The 21,317-nt window shown below is 38.5% G+C and overlaps 1 protein-coding gene across 1 annotated transcript in view; it reads right to left on the bottom strand.

The window, feature by feature from the left end:
* TTC27 (tetratricopeptide repeat domain 27) overlaps positions 1–18,626 on the bottom strand; it is a 113,253-nt gene extending 94,627 nt beyond the window's left edge. The window contains exons 1-4 of the mRNA XM_082303020.1: positions 18,408–18,626; positions 15,518–15,695; positions 9,994–10,123; positions 2,205–2,345 (exon numbers count right to left, since the gene is read on the bottom strand). Coding sequence (XP_082159146.1) covers positions 2,205–2,345; positions 9,994–10,123; positions 15,518–15,695; positions 18,408–18,495 — 537 coding nt within the window. The 5' untranslated portion in view covers positions 18,496–18,626. The remainder of the gene's footprint in view (positions 1–2,204; positions 2,346–9,993; positions 10,124–15,517; positions 15,696–18,407) is intronic.
* Positions 18,627–21,317: the final 2,691 nt, after the last annotated feature.

The raw sequence follows: 21,317 nt of genomic DNA, 5'->3' as shown, positions 1-21,317 counted from the left end.
CATGATCTCATTCTTCAGCAAACTTTCCGGCCTGAAGAGTCTTAAACTATTTAGTTACCATTTGTATGGAAGCCATTCAGTATTTCTGACCATCCATCGTCACCCTTCTATGCATTTTTTCCTGTTCTGTTTGACCTTTTTTATTTCTTCAGATGGCAATATATAGGAGCCTTAGTGAGGCAGAATAGGAGCAGAAATGCTCTTGAGAACACATTACAATCACAATTGAAAGTCCCAATGTCTGTATGTTGAACGTCAGAAGGGCAAAGATGTTACTGAACTAAACATTCACTCTACAGCAGGCAGAGCTGAACGACAGCCCAGGAAATACCTGATTTTAAAAAGCCATGTACACACAGAGTAAGTTTCCCAGTCTCTTAGCCTTCTCTCTAACTGCAACAGGTGAAAATACGTGGAAAAGTTTATTTTAATACTCTAGTCTCAAAATTATACTTAAGATAATAAACCGTGAATGTAGAGCACACCTCTACAGAGGCTCTAACGATTGCTATTTATTCTGGTGCTGCTAGCACACCAATCACTTTCTGTGAAAGATGTTTGAGTGCTTTAGAGGCACCCATCTTCTGAACTTTTTATGCAGGTATCCTTCCATCAGACTGACCTAAGGGCTGTGCAGTATTCAAGCACAAACATCTAAAACAATTACATGGAGCTGACTCTAATGTCCCTAGAAAGGAACCATCAAAAAGAACAATAGCATCAATTTCTAAGAGCAATGAAAGATGACTTCTGATATCAAGCTGGACAGAGTAAAGCACACAGGCTTTGTGAAAGAGGTCAGATCCCAACATTTTATCATTTATTTAGAAACCTAAAGGGAATTTAAATAAGAAGTTTTAAGTTACTTGACTTTAGCTTTATACCACGAAGTATTAATTTTCCCACACAACTGAGCATCCAGTTTAATTATACAATTTCCTGAGGCCTTATGCTTACCACTCAGAAATGCTAGAATCAGTGAGAATGTATTCTTAAAGTTTCAGATAAGCCACCTGAGCTGTGTACAATATTCTATCAGCAGTGTTTTGGGAGCCAAGTTGAAAACTTGCAGATGATTTTTAAGCATTTACTCTTCCATGTAAAATAGCATACCGGGCTTTATTAATGCTTTAGATAATATATTTTGAAGTATTTTACCTTGTTTTAAATTTATATGCACTACTATTAAAGCAGCCAAAGTATTAAGAGGCCACCTCTGAATCAAGCTGAAAGCAAAAAGAATGGCAAGCTTTAATTGCTACACCAACCTGTTGATGAAAGTAGTTCCTATCAGTTGTTACCTTTGAACTACTATTCAAACTTTATGTAGCCACAAATAATTGAACCTCAATTGTGTAGAATAAAGCCCCCCATTATGACATTCTCAGGGGAGGTAGCAGGGGAATTCTCTACACCAGGTACATTTTCTGTTTCCCTGACTGACCCAGTTGCTGAAATTCAACAGCACTCATCTGTGAATAACAGGGAAAACGATGGAAGAACTTGGCTTCCAGAAATGCAGTACAGCCAACATCTCCCACACAGTTTAATTCATCACTCATACAAAGACCCAGCTGGGAATGGATGTTGTCAGCCAAGCATAAAGAGAGGCCATGTGGCATTTTGATCTCTAGCCAAATTCTGTTCAACTGGAATTAAATAAAGAGAAGTTGCTGCTGTTAAAAGTCCCCCACTTCCAGAGAGCCCTGCTACCAACCACGCTGCTGCTGAACTGGGAGGTAGAGACCCTCTAAGAAGCACCTCATCATGTCTTCTTGTTTTTAACACACATACACAACAGAGATTTAGACTTGGAATTCATACAGTAATGGTTAACAGTACCCAAAAGCTTGTTAAAAAGGATATAGGATATGTAAGCTGCATTATAGAGCATTCCCAGCTACCCCCTGACAAATACCACGAAGTATGTATCTTTAAAAAGCTGGTTGTATTAAATTTTCTAACTTTTCAGCTAATGAGGACACTTTTCCTCTCTTTTGGGGAAGACAGTGAGTATAGCTTATCTTTAAGAAGAAGATACTTGTGAATAATTGCAATCCTTTTGTCCTAACTGTTTCTTAGAGGGAAGAACCTCAGAGCTATAGAAAAAGAAATGGAAGTTAGAATCATTCAATGAGGTATGAAGAATGAGAGAACCAATTAAGGAGTAGCTGGTAGTCAGTCACTAGTCACATATTTCTTACCTGGAGAGATGTGAGTTTGTGTCTTGAATTCACAAGAATTACCCTGGCTAAAAGCAGCAAAATAGGATGAGAAGTCAAGGTATAGACTGATTCACCATCTAGAACCAGCATCTTCAGAATAGTTGCATGCAGCACTTTTGACTAAAAAAAGGAAAAAAAAAAAAAAAAAAGACAAGTTTCAGGAAACTTAAGTTTATTAAAAAATAATGTAATATAGAACAAGAAAAATATCTAAGGAAAAACTCTGCTCAAAACATTAAAAAAAAAAAAAAAAAACCAAAAAGCAAAACCAAAATAAAGCCAAAACCTCAGTCTCTTGGAGCCTCAACCTTTTAGCAAATCATGGTAAATTCTGCACTGTTTCTTGCTGTCCTGATACACCACATCAACATGATCTGCAAGACACTGATTTCCTCCCACCTGAAATGAATGTGTCATCCAGTCAACTATCCCTAAACACATTCCAGTAATATAATCCTTCCCGTGATCTAAGGAGAAAAGCTTCTGGTAAATCCATGCCATTCAATTTGCAGTTACAGAAACAAAACAATTTTATAATTAAATTAATCCTGCAGCACCAAAATACACCAGATATTCCTGCAGTGATGTCAGTATGTGTTATCATTTTCTTTCCCCAGAGGGAGCTTCCTGTTGGGAGTGGCATCAGAGCAGCAATATTAGAGCCATTATTCCCTTTGTCTGACAAATAAAAACCTCTCCCTGCTTTGGATATACTCCCATATGATGTTCTCTATACTAACTCTTTTACTTAAGAGCCTTGAGGTAGCTCTCCAGGGACTCTCTCAGTGGTGTCTGTCATCTGACAGTCACCCTTTTAATGCAATGAAAGCATTCGAGCAGTTTATCTTCAGGCTCAGGGAGATATCCATTCATCAGTCTACTCCTGGTTCTCATATGGCAGATTTCTTTAGTGAACAAAACCCCAGGGTTTTAGTTTTCAGTTGGTATAAAAGGGGTAATAAAAGGGAATGGAAGGAAAAAAGCAGAAGAGAAAGTTAAATGACAGCTTGCATTGAAGTCACTTGCCTGCAGAAGATTCTTAATCAGTCTACACAACCAAGATGTAAGTTATTTGAATCATATTTCAGCTTTTTAAACTAAACAAATAACATAATTCCTGAGTTATTTGAAACTCTTTGCAATACCTGTATCAACAGGTTACACTGAAGACAAAAATTGTTAAGCTACATGAATCCCCTAGATTGCTTTTTAATAACAGAGTAATCTTCAAGTTTATTCTGGTTTACCAAGGGATTTTTTAGTTTGCATTAGCATTGAAAATACATCTACTTTGCAGACAATGTTTTGGGACAAAGGGGAATTCTTGTATGACATCACTGCAGTCATTTCAATCGCACTGTGGAAAGCGATGATCATAACAGTCTGACAAACCACTTGAGAATAAAGGAAAGAAACTGCCAGCTGGAAATATACCAGATCTGTCGCATCTCTGGCCATTCAGAAAGGAAGACCCTTATCAACATCTGTGACTCTGAGAGGGGAAAATCATCAATCAGTACTTCTAAAGATTAATTTTTCAAATACACACATACACATACATAGTGGGACATTCAATACAATTCTCAGTTTAATGTAAACTTTTTCCCCATCTGCATGTTTTTGATTCTTTCTATAATCAAAGTAGACCACACTTAAAATACTAAATGGGAAAGCAAAGGAGATTCGTTTTAAAACCTTTTTCAAGAACAGCCTTGCAATGCTTTAGTTATCTATACTTGTTTAAGCACTGTAGAAACAAATTAATCTCAACTTCACATTTCAAGTCCTTTCACTACAAAACCCAGTCCTGCTAATGTAACATTAACAAATAATGAGGGAGGAAGAAGGGAAAGTTGATGGCATATTACAGCCTTGAAAAGAAGCCAAAAAGTCTCAGAGCCAAAGAACTGCTATCTTCTATTTTAACAAATCCATGTCCTTTCTCATGAAACAAATCCCACACAGAAAAGCAGACATCCTTTACCTTCAGCTGAGAAAGTCTAAACCAACATACACATTTTTGCAGCTTATGCTCTAAGACTGCATTATCCATGCAGAATTCACTGCCCTGAGGTAATCTTTAAGATGAGAGAACAGCTACAAGTAAGAGGTAGACGTCTAAGTGTTACAGCTTCAAGGACTGCAAAGTTAAGAATCAAAGTCCACCAAAATCTCTAGAACATTGGCTAAGAGCAAAAAGAAATTTTGAGCTTGTGTTCTTGTGTTTAAACACCTAAATATATAATGTGTTGAACCTATCTTGTAGCACAAAAATTTCATGTATCTCAAGACAGCCACAACCCAAGACTTGCTAAGGTAATGCTCCTGACCTAGTAAACCTGGGTTACTGGAGACCTGAGTCTTTCTATTCTTCATCAAAGTTGACATCAAAAAGTATAATTATTTTATTCAAGAGTAATTTTCTTATAGCACAGAAACATATACTAGATAACTACTTTGTGAACATATGCAGAGCAATCACTGTAGTCATCCAGTTTCTGCTGGACCTGCAAGGGTTCTGTTTGACCATCCATTGACTGAATACACACATGAAGCTCAATTCACCCTAGTTCCATATTTTTTAATCTCTGAAGCACAGCTGTTTCTGTATTCAACTTCCAAACAGTAATTTAATGGCTACTTTTAAGTTACTACTACTAAAGCCCTAAATCAACTGCAAGGTGGACAGTACCCTTGGGTATTTCAATTTTCACAGTATTTCAAAAGTATTTCCCAGAAAAACTGGTGCCACCTGAGTAATGACAAAAATCAGAAAAAAGTTTCTGCATTCACATTCAATAGCTTAAAAATAGATTGCATGAGAATTTTAGTTTAGGGAATTACTGTTCTTTTCTTGCTAATGATATTGACTAGAAGCAAAGTGAGCATTCAGCAGGCTTTTACTTTTGGATTGAGAACCACTCTGGCCTTTGTAGCATTTCATCAGCTCCTGTCTTGGGGGTCCTTCCTCTATATATAAAAAGCTAAGTGCAGACATAAAGAAGTAGACAAAACCAGATTAAAGGCTCAGGAAGACTTGATTAAATGGAAGCGAAGATGGGGTGGGGACAAACAAATTATCACTTTGGGAAGCTGCTGCATGCGGCTGCTAAGCCATATATACTGGGCTTCTAATATTTAAAAAAATATAAAGACTACTGCACAATAATTTGTCATTTAGCAAAGCTAATCTTCCAGATTAACAGAGGATCTACTGAGGTTACCTGCCAAGGGTTTGGTCCTTGAAAACAGAATTCACTCTTTAGACTTTAAGGCGATGGAAGAACTGCTTTTGTTTGTAACTGCTTTTCTCTTCCACTTTCTGCAAAGGAGGTAAGGTTACAGAGGAAGCTGTCTCCAGTTTTACAAACCAAATCAGCAACAAGTAACCTATGGAGAGCTGAGGTCCAGACTGAAGATAATCAAGGTGAGCGAGTGCAAGCAAGTCTTGCCTGAGAGTGCTACATGTAGAAGTACTTTGGTTATGAAAACTCTTGTTCATATACGCTACAAGGGTGACTTTGCTCCGCTATTAAGAGAGGATTTTTCAAGTGACTGCATTAAGATTCCCCCTTCTTTTCTATATTCATAGAAAGGGAATGCAGGACAAGACTGGAGGCTACTTTAGCAGACTATCTTTGCTTACAAGACTCTGCCACCATATTTAGCCTTTATCATCCATCCTTACATTCCCCACAAGAGGGAGAAATCTGCATAATTTTCAATACCTATATCTTGCTGGTCAAGCATAGAGTTTTTTCTTCCTAGCTAGTTCATGCTAATGGAAGTCAAGCATCTGGGCCTGAAAAAAGGAATTCACAACAGATCGAATTAACAAGACCAAGGAATCATACTGGATTTGAGACAGTAGTGCTACATAGTGCACTGGTGTTTTTCATATTAATTATGAACATGGCTATAGATGCCAATAGAAGTGTGGCAATATTTCAGTCTCTTCCAGAAAAGGATCAAATAATGCATAAAAGAAGGAGTAATAAAAACATAAGGAAAACAAATTATTCAAATGCATTCCAAAACTTATCCTTTGGGATCAGCCTGGAAGCTACAAAAAGAAGAGCAGGAGCTGCTGATATACACATTTGGAGGATTCCTACCCGTTATTTACATGTATTATCAAATAACAGATTGAGATCTTCCAGATGGAGTTTCTCACTGTTACCAGATATATTCTACTTGTGAATATGAAATCAGATAAATAAAGCAACAAGCAGCTTGTCCTCACAACATTCTTAATCACCAGTGGTCTTCATTAGTAGTACTACACATCTTTTTCCAGTTCGTCCACTGAAAATACTAAGCTCAATTGTATGAAGTAATACATAGAAATTCTGAAACCTAAGGCAGAATAAATATGCTCCAACTTCAACAGTTTTGTACCTTTTATTCCCTTACATGCAAGGAGACAATTCTTTTAAGACACAAGGAGCCCATTACTATAAGCCACTTATTATAAGCACTGAGCTTATTAATAATGTTTTAGTCTAACACCAGCAAGTTCAAAACAAGAACTGCTAATCCATTTTAACCAGAATTCAGTAATTTTTAATTTTCCTTCACCACATTCACTCATTAAAAAAACTCAGTGTAGTATCAATCAGACTAACTGGTGTGGTAAAGTCTCACAGTTATTTTAGAAAAGTGAAATACATCTAATAACTAAAATGCTTTTGAGTGAAGTCTGAAAATCACAAGCCAGTTCTGCAGGACATGAAACTAAATCTTAATAGAGTACATGAATGCAACCATAATTTAGAGAGAAGGCTGGAATCAATTTGAGGAAAGGGAAATAATACACACATACTCATGAATATTGTTCATGGAAGACATCCAAGAGGCCCCCTACTAGCAACTCATCTTAAAGAGGCTATTTTATTTATTCTTCACTAGCACTAATTATAGTCTCATGCAGCCTTACTGCACTTGTAAGAAAAGAAGTTATCTGGGAGCAGATCACTGATCCAGAGGTGAAACTTTCCAAGGACAGAAATGGCAGCAGTTACATACCCTGAAAACAAAGACTAATCCAATAAAGTGTTCTGAAAATAAGAGTAACAGTTTTTTAAATATTTCTGAAATACATGAGACATTGTAATGCTGAAATTTAGTGACATTACTTAGAGCAGGCTAAAAGAAACAGAAAGACCTAACTTTTTAAATCTTGATGTGGGAAAAAATCATTTCAGTCTGAAAACCTGAAAAATGGAAGATCTGTTTAAAAATTGATTGTATCGGTCTTGATGACAGAATATGGAAGGTTACAACAGATGGAGAAAGTTAAGAATTCCATTTTTAACCCACTTTTTCTGAATATCTGCATATGCAAGAGAGGAAAGTTGGATTGAAAAAATCACAGAAATGTCACTTTTTTGAGATGTTCATTTTTACTGAGTGTTTATATACCAAGAATCCTTGGAATGAAAAGTACATAAAGATAATTCAAAACATCATTCAAAACCTTTTGAATTAAGACTAATAAAGAAGAGAACTGGATATTATATTTTAGCGCATAAGCGCATAGTGCTCTTGGAAAAAAAAAAACAAACATTAACATGCCAGAGGACAATACAAATAGCAGTAATAGAAATAAAGGCAAACTTCTCCCTGAATACATAAATAGCTAAACCTTGAAGCAATATGGAAGTCTGATGGAGCACTCATTAGAAATAAAGTATGTTCAAGTCTGTTTTCCTTTACAACCTCTTGCCAGTTTAGTTTCTGCAATACCACTCCTGCATAAGCAAACATATTTCAAAGCATCACATTCACAGCCACTGCAGAAATATAACAGAAACTAAACAGAAGATCATGTATTTCCTTACTCAACAGGGAATTAGTATCTCATTCTTCCAGACAATACATGAAATTGCCTGGAAAAAAGAAGGATTCAGGGCGACCTAATTGTGGCCTTCCAGTACCTGAAGGGGACCTACAAGAAAGATGGAGCAAGACTATTTACAAGGGCATATAGTGACAGGACAAGGGAGTGGCTTAAAACAGACAGGGAGTAGGTTTAGGCAAAGAAATTCTTTGATGTGAGAGTGGTGTGGCACTGGAGCAGGTTGCCCAGAGAAGCTGTGGATACCCCATCCCTGGAAGTGTTCAAGGCCAGGTTGAATGGCACTCTGAGCAACCTGATCTAGTGGAAGATGTCCCTGCCCATGGCCACGGGGCTGGAACTGGGTGATCTTTAAAGTCCCATCCAAGCAAAACCATTTTATGATTTTATTAAATGGTTAATAGAAATTATGAACACAGTATTTTCCAGGTCTCTGAACTCTGTCAGTGACAGCAATCCTATGAGCATCATCTTGGGCTGCAGACTGCATTAGACTGCAACCTCTGCATACACACTAACATAGAATATAGAATTCTCCAATAAACAGAACCCAAAATTTGTAAGAATATTTCAATATTGTAATATTAAATATTATAAAAAAATATAAAGAGAATGAATGATATTAGGTTTTATTATTTTTACTATATATAAAGGCAAAATGAACTCCTTTACTCCTCAGAGGTAGCACACTTCAAAATTCCTGCTAACTCAGTTCACACCCTAGAAGGTTTAGTACACTTGGTTTCCACTGTTACTTATTTAGTTATCAGAAGATGAGATTTGTATTTCAAGTATCAAAAAGCAAGAGAAAAAGAAGCCTATATATACACACTGTGCCAGCCCTAAAAGATAAAACAAATTTATAAATATCTATTTAAAAACCAGGAGCAATACTGTATCTGAATTAGTTATTTAGAAATACAACCTTGCAAATGAACCTAAGGCAGGACTTAATGAATTGTGGAAAACATGCCACAATTAGGCAGCAGAGCCAACAGTTTTACATGGGACTTTTCATATACTCAAACTTTCCCTCATTTCACAGTTTACAGCATTTACATTGCTCATGGTCCATACCTTATTCTTAGTGAAATTCTAAATTCAAACTCGTGTACAGATTTAGCATTAGCAGAGACTACTGATACATTCTTCACGACATGCTGCAGTAGTCAGTATTTTACCACAGCTTTAACCCTGAAAGAAAAATCAGGAAGCTGTGCTGAACCACAGGTGATGAGAGTCTGGACTTCGGTACTGCCATGAGAAACAATACACACATCTCACTAAAAGAAGTTAGGGTGTTAACTAGTCATCTACATAAAACAATGACAAAATAAATAAAACTGACAGTCCTCAGTTTCATCTCCTACATTCCCTTCTGCTTCCAAAAGCTCTATTTAAATTAGCATTTTTGTACTAATATTACCTCAGCTCACTTGGCATTCAGGAGCCTAACAGGATACTGAGCATCCAAATCTACTGTTAGCATCTGCCAAACACTCTGCTATTTGTAAGATATGCAACTTCTACCTTTCCCTAAGGAGGGAAATTTCTAAGCCATTTATAAACATCTTTCTTTGATCCAGCTAAGAATGTATCCCAAAATAAACACATAAAAAGTTTATTGATTGCAAATGCCCTTTGAGTAAATGCTCGCCTATATTAAAGATATCTTCCCCATTCAAACCCAACATTTCCAGCAGGAAATATCTCAGGTAGAGAAACAGTAACTACTTTTAGGACACTGCTGATATAACTGAAGATGTTGCAATAGCAGCCAGTAGGATCGATGATTAAGGCAATTCCTTCTAGCACCCCACCTTGCAGATGTGCCTTCTCTGACACGCGTGTTATGGCTATTTGTGAAAAGCAGTGACAATAAAAGGACGTCTTATTAGAATCCAAACGTACCTCATGGAATTTCTGTAACAATGCAGGTGGCAAAAAATCCTGAAGCTTTAACTGAACAGGAGGCCCAGTCCAATTGCTTTGAACAAAGAGCTGCAAACTGCCCACACCAAGCAGAAACATCAGCCTCTGCCTGCAATGTAGATAGATAAGAACAGCAATTAGCAACATATTATATTTTCACTTAAGGCTACAAGAGCTGATTAAATCTTGTGCTAGCTCAAAACCCTCAGCTTTAAAGAAAGAAAAAAAAAATCACTCTCCTGTGAGGAAGATACAATGAAGGGAATATTCAAGAATGCCCATGGGAAACTAGAAGTCTTGGAAACATGTTTGTTTATAAAGGTTGTAACTAATGCCAAACATTCTGGAGGCAGATTTAGTTCACATATTTCACAATTTAAGGCTGTACATAACTATCAGAGATCAGAAGATTAGCAAAGGATGCAGGTAATCCAATATTTGCCTACTGCATGGTTATTTTATTTTCTTATAATACATCTAAATCTCAGCATTTTCACAGAAAAAATACTACATTAGTATATGTTCCAAAAGAGCAAGCTTATTTTTGTTTCAACATACTTGTTTATTTTCACTCCCTCTGATAAAAAAATCAATTGAAATCAAAAAAGTTCAGAATACTACCTCCAAGTTGGTTCAGATACTATGGCAGTAAATAATACCTATTTTATCATGGTTTTTATTTTAAATAATAGTAATTTATTGAAAGATGAAATTCAGAGACTTTGTTTCATTTCTGAAACCACGTATGGCAAAATTTTCTTTATCTACAAGACTAAGCTCATTTTACATTACTATGATTTCTTTAGCACACAAATAATCTATGTGGTCTCCAAGAAGGCAGGGCACAATCTCTCAGAATTTAATGGTCCATTTAACAGGTGTAGACTTTTAAGATTTATATACAAACTTCTGGTTTGTTTTATAATACCTTAATGACTTAGAACCTTATCGACAACGGCCCTATCACATAGAGAACAGGCCTCCTAACTACAAAAAGTTAGCATTTTTATTGAGCAGCTTTGATATAAACACTGGTATGTTAAGGAGCATAACTGAAACAGAAAAACCTAGTAATTTCTTTCTGTAAAACAGAAACTTAGAGATGGAAGAGCCTTCCAATTGAAACAAAAGGATAAATTGTTATACAACCCCTTAAAAACCAAAGTAAAATAGAAAAGCCACACACAAACAAGCAGCTGGTGGGCAAGAATGCGACAAAAGATGTAGAACAATAAGAAAGCAGGGGTGGGGAACATTTAATTGAAAAGAAAAAAACCCAAAAAACCAAAATCATCCTTCAGGGGAGTTAGAGAACAAGGACTGGCATAAAGAGTTCTTGTCAAACAAAACAAGGTAACACTTACTGGCTATCATTATTCAGCCAGTAACTATCTACTAGGAAATATGAAATATATCCAAGATTACCATTAAACTTCCAAATAACTCAAGAACACAAAGCACTAACAATTATTGTATACTAAATTATTACCATTACACACAAAATATATTTCCTAATTTTTCTCCCATGATAAATTATGCTTCAAAGCTTCTGAAAGGTAACACAGAACAGTCAATCAAGCACTGTGGTTTGATACATGTACTCTAGTCTTTTGAAGATCATTTTCATTATTTTATCATTTACACTGTTCCTGCTAGTAACATTTTATTTATTTATTTAAATATTACTGGTATCTATCTGGAGGCAAACTTGCTTGAAGAGACACAGTTTTATCCATGCAGAACGACTCTGGAACAACTGATAACCAAATCCATTACTTTGGCTGGGATACTGTTTTTCCACTGTTCAATTTGTCACCACCAAATTTTTTTCCCCCATTTTCAGATTCATGACCAGCTCCCAGTCTCCTTATCACTCACTCTGTATCAGAAAACCAATTTCAAGCTGTAATCCCCACAAATGCTGACCCTTCCTTGCCTATCCCCTATTCTTTTTTCCAAGAAAATTAATTCTGTCTCCCTGACTGCCCTTCACACTTACAATGCAGACCTGCAGATGCTCACCTCCCAAAGGCTCCCTGAAAAGCAACAGAGACTGCTGCAAATATTCCCCTTGCTATGGTGACCTACGTAATTTATTTTGCATTTATCCTTAGATATATGTCTGTATCCACTCATCTTGTTTTTCCTTCCTCTATGTGAATGGGGGTTTTGCTCCCTTTTTTTTAACACTTTTTACACCGAGTCTAATTGTTCTTCATGATGCAGAATCACGTGCTTATATATACTCTAATACTCTTATTGCTGTATCAAATCTTCCTCAAAAATAAAGAATAATGGTGCATTTGTATTAAAAAAAAAAAAAAAAGAGATGTGCATATAATCTAACATTTACAAACAAAATAAAAGAAAAAATATTCAATAGCCAGGTTATGCTTTAGAGGTTACAGGTTTCTGTTCTTTTTAGTGATGCCAGAAATTACAGAAGAATAGCCAAAGCTATTCAAAGTCTAACATTGCTATTTTTTTCAATTCACAAACACCAAAGCAAGCTGCAGACACAGCAAGAATTTCTTCATTTTCATTTTTCATTACATATAGCACACCAGTTAACCAACCATCAGATGCTCCATGAGAAATACCAGAAATACCATTCAGTGCTCAGGTTGGGAAATCATAACAAGTTTTATTGTATGGATTTCTCTTGACAAGTTTGGTATTCATTTATATGTTGAATAAGGTAAAAGTAGTAAATACATGCTCAACAAAAACCAAAATGTTAGAGCTCATTTCCTTATTTCTTTAGGTTTTGGAACCTGCACATTATCTCCTTCCAGTCTTTTGAAGCAAACTGTAGGTCAGGCAAGGAATGCACCTCCTTCATACGGGGCTCAGGAAAAAAACAAAAAAGGCATTTCCCCTCTACATGGTTAACACATATCCTATTGCTTCATCCTCCAAATTTTGCTGATTAAAATACAGCCATGAAGCTACATTTTCTATAGAAAATAGCTGTTAAGCATTGAACTGAGTAGCAATAGCAGGAAAATAGCAAAAGAAAAGATCTCCTATCCAACACATTTATTATAAGGATGCTTAATTTTTAAGCCATAAAGGCTAAAAGTGCCATAGCGAAAACGTGTCTGGGGCAAGGAAAAGAAGGCAATCAGTTAAAAGGATATAAAAAGTAGCACCAAATTTTAAAATGATGCTAAATCATTTTCCTTACAGAACCATGGATTTGAAACTGGAAAAAGTTACAGGCTATGTCCAAAGAAATTACAGTCTAGATTCAAATTTTGAGCTGTTTTGCCCTCAAGCTGCTCAGTTTTAGCGTCAGAAAAAACTCCTTAAGAGTTCTTTTAACACTATCAAAAAAACATACTTTGCACTGTTTATATTGTGCAAAAAGAATAAGATTCACATTATCCAACTTTCTGTTTCCAATTGAATTCAATTCCTACTGTGTTTTTAAAACTCCAGAATTACAACTTTCAGTTCAAGAAAAAAAATTATTTTAATTTATCCCATCTACAGAAAGTCACGAGAAAATCAGTGTCTTACTGAATTTTCTGGGCTAGAACTTGAAAGGTTTGCTGTACTTTCTTTGAATCACTCAGTGGAGAAAGAAAATTACATTTTAGGCATAAAAAAAAAAAAAAACAAACCCAAGCAGTTTCATCATAAGCAATGCAAAGTCTGGATGCAAAAGTTACATTTGTTCCTTCCATAAGGCCTTCACAGGACACAGGGCCTGCAGGTAGGAAAAATAACTGTGACACATTTTAACTCAGAAAGTCACCAGAGACCAAGACAGTACAGATCAAAGTGCTGTGCAGCGCCTACTTAAAATAGGGAATGATCTTGTCTTTCAGACAAGCAACTTCAGTAGAGGTTTTTCTGTAAGAGAAAGTCACAACTTACTTCCCTCAGCCCCCAAAACTTCTTAAATTATTACTAATGGAGCTTGAAAAATTCACTTGACTGCTGCAAATAAAACTGTTTCTGTCAGACACTGATAGGTTTTGAAGACTCTGCTTTTATTTTGAATAAAACTTCAGTCTGTAATTTTGGGCAGAAAGCCCTCTGTCAACTTCTGAAAGGCTAAATATTGCAGATCTGCCTCCATATCTTCTGGCAAGGGGGCTTCTAATGCAGCCCAAAGCTGCAGAGCGAACAAGAAAAACCTGAGACCAAAGAGCTGGAGCGTGAGCAGCCAAGAAACAAATTCCTTTGCTGTGTGCAGTGGGAGTGCACTGTAACAAGATACATATAAAGTTCCACTGATATAGATTATGATTACCTTCAAGAAGCTCAGTGGCTTATAAAGGCAGCAACACATATTTGAAGCAGTAATTAAGATAATGACTGAGTCTGTTTCAAGTCCTGATTTTTCTTTCCTTGTCACATTATTCAAACTACTGCAAGGTGACAGAATATAGAAATATTGAAAAATTTCTCCAGCTAGTATTTAACAGTAATAGCACAAAAAAGTAAGGGGGAAAAAAAAACCCAACCAAACAAGAAACACCTAGTGAAAACCATGCACAGGGAAAACCTCTGAACACTCCAACTCAGAAAGCAGGAGTGCACTGTATTGTGTACCACACCACAAGATGAGTTTTTGACACATTATGATCACAAACAAATCTCAGCTCACTTTTTCAAACATGCCAACTATTTTTTTACTCTGATATTTCAGCAAAAACTCTTAAGTTTATGTCTGTCATACCAAAACACATATATTTGTACTCTGACAACACTAACTGGTAACAATTACTTTCCTCTTACTTTTATTCTTTAACCTTTATCATCTCTTATCTTTTAGTCTTCTTTTGGCAAAACTTTTTCACCTTTTGCAATATCAATGTATATATACACAACACACACATAGTTTTCTGCTTCTACTCTCCCTAGCATGTCAGATTTCAGTCTATTCATCACTTACACAGCAAACTGTAAACAGTAAATTCAGGCTCCCTAACAGCAAAAATTAGCATATACAGTACAATTAAGAGAGACTCTATCAGAGAAAGTCTTGGGAAGAAAATAATTAATTGATGAACAGCACCCATGAGTAACACCTTACTCGTTTTTACATTAACAAGAGTAGAACAAACTTATTATAAGTCAGACTTAGAAATACAGGCATTGCTTGGACAGTAACATTATGTAGTACTTCAAGTAGCCACATAAAAGTAATACAACATTTCAGAGAGAAAATTGTTAATTGTTTGATGATATATGGCAACATGAATTTACATCTGTGGCTCCTTTATACCAGCAGCTTCTGAGGTAATCACTGTAAATAAAGCTAATGTTTTCAATAAACTCCCATATCACAACATCATTGTTTCTTTCACTGAATAGTAATGAATAGATGCCCAAGGGATTGGGGGGGAATAACCCAAGAAATTTGTTTTCTACTTTCCTGTCAGTGCAAGGATTTTGAAGGCCTTACACAAATTATACATTTTTAAGTGCTTTTTGTAAAAATCAAACATGGCCTCTATTAATCTTCCATATAATAAATAATAATTTCCACCTTTCCACGTTATCAATCTCTGCAGAACAATCCAGGTATGCTAGAATCTGTTTCTCCAAATAAGTGTCAATGTTCTCTTCCGTCACAGAAGATGCACTGAAAACATTCTGAATGGCTGAATTTGAAAATATCGCCTCGTATTTCCCATCAAACATCAACTGCAATAATGATCCACTTTCTGGAAGAGAAAAAAAAAAAACCAACACAGAAATGAGTGTCAACTTTGAAACAATTTTGTCTTCAAGACCTATTACACCTATTCAAACAAAAATATATGCCACTCCCCTTCTAAAGAATGCATCTTCATTTACACTGCAGGGAAAGTACAGTTGCATTGAAACTCAAGAGCAGCACTAGCAGGTGTCCATTCAAAATAATTTGTATTAAAGTTACAGTGAAACACAAATGACCAGATGAATGTAGAACAAAAACTTGCACTGAAATTTCAGGAAAAATAAATGGATGACCTTTCAAAATACATCAATTATAACAAGAGGGTTTTCTTCCTCCAAAACATTTTAAATGAACAGTAAATCCTATAGATAAGACAAAAATTTCACAGACTAGAGAACCAATCTGGGGGAAATGAAACAAATAAAAGTGATTCAGTATTTGCAGAATTCAGTGAATAAAGTCTTATGCAAAACTGCAGAAACTGCTCAGTCCTTTATTTACATGTTTAAAATACCCTCAAACAATGGGCAATGAGATTTTATCTTTACAGAAGCATTATTTCCTATGGTGACTATATTATCTCAATGAAAAGCCTGCATATGGAGCAGATTCTAAGGAGTAACTACTAAGATGGATTTAGACCCATGACTTAAGCCTGATTTCAAGACAAAGGGAACACAAGAAATGCTATACACTTATTTCTAAGAAGGTTCAGACCCACCAAGTTCTTCACCCGGGCTACAACTTTATTCACAGGAGCTATCTTCAGATATGCTACCATGCAATCAATCCAGCAGCTGTTGGAACAATCTGACCATGTTAAAACCTGCTATTCTTGAGCAAAACCATTATCTGCCTACCCTGCAGCTGTGGCTGCAACTCATGCAGATATACTAAACTGGTCTCTGACTAGATGATGCAGGTGTGGGTAACGGTGCAGCTGAGGAAATGCATAGGAAAAGTGCCTTACTATTAATGTGTGATTCCACCTGGGGATTGCAGCTCCCTGTTACAGTGTTACTGTAGCTGCACTAATATCAGTAGCCGAGATAGCCAATTTAACACTGGCACAGCCATGAATCCACACAAGCAGCAGCTGTGCAAAGAAGTGATCTGAATACCAACCCCAAGCTCATCCAGCTAAACAAGTATTTTAAATTTCAGAAATACAGGAACACCGAGGGCAGAACCACCTCCACTAACAGCAATGGATGACTGTAGGAAAAGGTGACAGAAACTCATTCATTCTAATGTCTCTGCACCATGCTGTCAACCAAGGTTTACTTCTGTTCTCCACAATGATCTACTGAATGATATAAGAAATAATGTGTGCTGTGTATTGTTTAATAAACACTTTAAGCTGTACCTGGAATAACATATACAAAAGAATAGCAGTGGTTCCACAATGCTGCTGACATCATACCCTCACAGAGAATAGAAATAACAAGAGACTTTCTCCAATCTATACTTTGGAGACACTTTCTCTCACCAAATGACAACTTCTTTATATTGGATTATAATTAGCCAGACAGGCAATGCTGTAATTGCTAGAATAACTATGGGCTGTGAGGACACGTGATGATGAATGAAGACTATTGAGGTTCTTCTGTTTCCAGTAACATAACTGTAAGCACATAAAATCTGCTTTTGATTCTGTGTATAGCTTTTTATAGGACACAGCTTTTAAATTTATTTTCAGGATCATCAATAGGAAGGGCCCATGTAAATGATGAGTAAGAATCATCACAAACCCCACCCTTTTCTATCTCTACTGCAAGATGCCTTTCCTCAACAAGTTTCCCCCACATCTTATAGCAGCACACTACTTAAAGTGCCTCAAAACAAACCAAACCTAAAAAAACAACCCGACAAAAAAAAGCAATCAGCAAAACCCCACAACACAAACAGCATGCACAACTCGTGTTGAAAAGACAGATGTGACACATGTCAGTCACATCAGCTATCATTCATGGGCAGTACAATGATTAAGGTCAAATGAAATGTCACATAAGGAAATAAGAGCTGATTAGCACTGTATGGTTATTTTCCAAAATTCAGTATGTGCTTAGGTAAGAATAAATGAGATTTTCAATATGCTACAACATGGCACATGACTTGAGCACAACTGTACTTTCAGCCTGCCTGAAATATGGAAGTACCTTCACATGACAAAGTTTACATTTTAAAAGCTGCTGCGTTCCCCTGCAGGAAAGCTGGGGCTAACCAAGTCCCCTCAAGAGACTATTTTCCATTGATCCCTCAAGCAACTGTGACCGCATAACTAATAAATATAGAACAAGCAGCTCATGCCAGACTCTTCCTTCCCATGTTTTGCTCCAAGGGCGCGTTTCACCTCACTGCCAGGTTCCAGCAGGCAGGCAGCCCTTCACACGAGAGGCAGCCGGAGGGAGCCCGGTGCTCCCGAGCCTCCCGAGTGCCGGCACGGGCACCGCTGCAGCCGCAGCCTCCGCCGCTCGCACCGAGAGCGACCACGGAACCCTGCGGAGCCCCGGCCGCTCCTGTCACCTCAACCCTGCCGGCAGTGCCGCTCCCGCTCCTCCAGCCTGACAAGCCCACGGCCTCCCCCGCGAGTTCGGCGAGGAGCAGACAAGGCGCCAAGGATGAACACGCCCGCGAGGGGAGTGAGCCGTCAGCTGCGGCCCCGGCTCAGTGCGGTGGCTCCGGACACGCACAACGAGCGGGGACCTCCCCTCACCTGCGGCCGCAACTTCGCCCTGCTTCCACTCCAGGGACTCCGCGGCGCTGAGGAAGCCCCTCAGCAGGGCGCGCTCCAGGGCCAGCATGGTCCCGCCGCCCGGGGCCGCCCCGCTCCCCACAGCCACCGCCGCCGCCGCCGCCTCGCTCGGGGCCGCGACCCCCGCGCCCACAGAGACGCGCGCGCTGCCGGCGCGAGCCCTCAGCCCATGTGCGGGCAGCGGCCACAGGGAGCCGCCATGACAGCAGCGCGGGGCACGCCGGGAGCCCGCGCTGGCCCCGCCCCGCCGGGTGCCGCCGATGGCGTGAGGGGAGCCGGAGCGCGGGCGGGGGGGGCACGGCCGGGGAGGTCTCTTCGCGCCCCGGGGCAGGCGCTCACCCCCCGGCAACAGCTTGTAAAGTAGTGGGATTATAGACGCAGGCACGCGTACGTATCCATATGGAGTCTGTCTGGGCGATTCCCTGTGGAAAATCATCGAAGGGGTCAGGTTAGAAGGGACCACAGTGTATCAGCTGGTCCAACCTCCATCGTCCGACCTCCTTGCTCGAGCAGGATCATCCCAAAGCACGTGGCACAGGATTGCATCCGGACGGTTCCGGAATAGCTCCAGTCAGGGAGACTCCACAGCCTCTCTGGGGAATTTGTTCCAGTGCCCACACAGTAAAGAAGTTCTTCCTCATGTTCAGGTGGAGCTTCCTGTGCATCAGTTTCTGCCCATTGCCTCCTGTCCTATTGCGGCTCAGCACCTCCGAGCACAGCCTGGCTCCATCCTCTTGGCACTTTCCGGTGCCACTCTTCAGATATCTGTATGTCCTCTGTGGAGAACCCTCTGGGATCCCGGGGAGGTGCAGGCTGAGGTGCCCAGCCCTCAGGGCAGGCAGGTCAGGACTATGCTTTGGTCTATCCCGCATCAATTTCAGCACTTATCCGAACACAATGTTGATAATATTAAAATCAAAATTCCTATTATGAGATTTTGTGCTTTTTATTTTCAGGAAAACCAGTAAAGTAACATTTTCTGTGAATAAATAGTTGCTAAATACAATTCCTTATTAAAAGGAAGGAATATTTTGCTGTCTTTCTCACCTCTGCTGGTTCCCCCAATGTGTGGGGTTTTACCCTTGCAGTTCAGTTCTAGGAGCATCTAGAAGCTGCAGAAGGTATGTGGCAGGAGTACCCCTGGCAGGAATTAGTGCACTCCTCCCTGGCACTGGACTGATTGTTACTGCTGATGTAAAAGATGGTTTGGGATGTTTGTCCATTGCCACAGACTTGCTGAAATCTGCTGCTTAAGTTTGCTTCCCTAAATTATTTGAAGATACATTTATTTCTCAAAAAACCCAACATGTTTTGTTTGCATCTAAGGATATCTTCTGCCAGATGGCTCAAGGGGAAAAAAGTCTTTGCAGGGCTGTGTAGTGCATATTCAAGATTTTAGCATAATGCTGCTTGTTATTTCAAAGCAGGAAGTAGATAATCAAAATTTCTGTTACAAGAGTTTTCAGAGAATAAGCTTCAGCATTAACTTTTTTCTGAGAGTGTAAGAAAACTGTCTATATGAAGCGTGCTACCGTGGTATCTGAACTAGCATATTTAATATCACCTTGCAAGATACCTGTGCTGCTGTATTGATGCAGTATTTGTCTTCTGTTGCAGGGTTTTTTTTCCTAAAGCATTTTGAAACAGATGATCTCCTTGTGGACTACCAAAAAACCCTGCCACCTGTAAAAAAAAAGATTTTGTAAGCTTCAAATAATTAATAATAACATAGATTTGTGAGCTGCTGTTTGTAAAAGCTGCTGTTACCTGATTTTTAAACAGAACCTCAATTCTGTTTGCCAAGTCTCTGGTACTGCTGAGGAAAGAATCAATTGTGTTGTGTGCCATTTTTGAGCAATAGTTGATTTGCTTTTTGAGGAGTGGGGAAAGGGGAGGAATTGTCGAGGAAAATCCGGCTCATTGGTATACCAGGATGAAAATTTGCAGGATTGTGCAACCAAACTTCTGCAATTCTAAGGAGCATATTTGATGCATCTGGTGAGAAGAGGGGAGATGCAGGGCTCGTATTAGGGAATTCTATCAGTTTTTCTTGCTTGGGGTCTGTAAGTTCAGTCAAGCTATATCCCACTAACCTCTTTGTGATTCATCATATTTAAGGTTACATCATCTTAGTTACAGTATCAGAAACTTCAAGTTCCTTGGAAGCTTGGTGGCTCCCAACAGACATCAGCTAAATGTTCAAACTATGTTCTTGACTTTTGCTGAGAGTTAATACCAGGCCCTCACTGTAAGGAGGATGGGGTCCCTCAGAAGGCTCCCAGCATATCTACTGCTTTTCCAGTTACATTTGCAATTTAAAAATAAACTTAGACTTGTAGTCTCAGGGTGACAAAGGCAGAAGAATGGCAATTTTTACACAGCTGTTACAACCTCCTAGCAGGATATCTCAGGCACAGGGACGGATGTGATGCTTGACATGGACTGTTGTTGCTTCACTGCACTCATCAAGCAGCTCTGCATCCCTTGAGTCTCTCTGACCACTTGGCCAAGTTATGCTCTTTCTTCACCAAACCCCAAAGAATGCGGTCACTGGGCAGTCAGTGAAGTGGAGGTAGAAAAGCTGCTCTTCAAATGTGCTAAAATAATAGAGGCCAGGAAATTCTTCTCTTACTTACAACTTTATAAAGCAGTAACAGGGAGAGTTAGTATAGGCCACTGCACAACAAGAAAAGAAAGAGTGATTCAAACCACTCTTTGGGAATGTACAACAAAGAACATGGCCAGTTGTAAATAACCCAGGACAGCTCTTCTCTAGTATTGTGGCAACTCTTCTAGAAGCTGACATTAATCTTCATTAATGATTTGGAAAATACTGTCTATTAATATTACTGTATCTCTTTTTGTATGGTA

Source organism: Coloeus monedula (genome assembly GCF_965178545.1).
Source record: "Coloeus monedula genome assembly, chromosome: 2".
Classification (NCBI taxonomy): Eukaryota; Metazoa; Chordata; class Aves; order Passeriformes; family Corvidae; genus Coloeus; species Coloeus monedula.
This window is presented reverse-complemented; position numbering and strand designations above follow the sequence as displayed.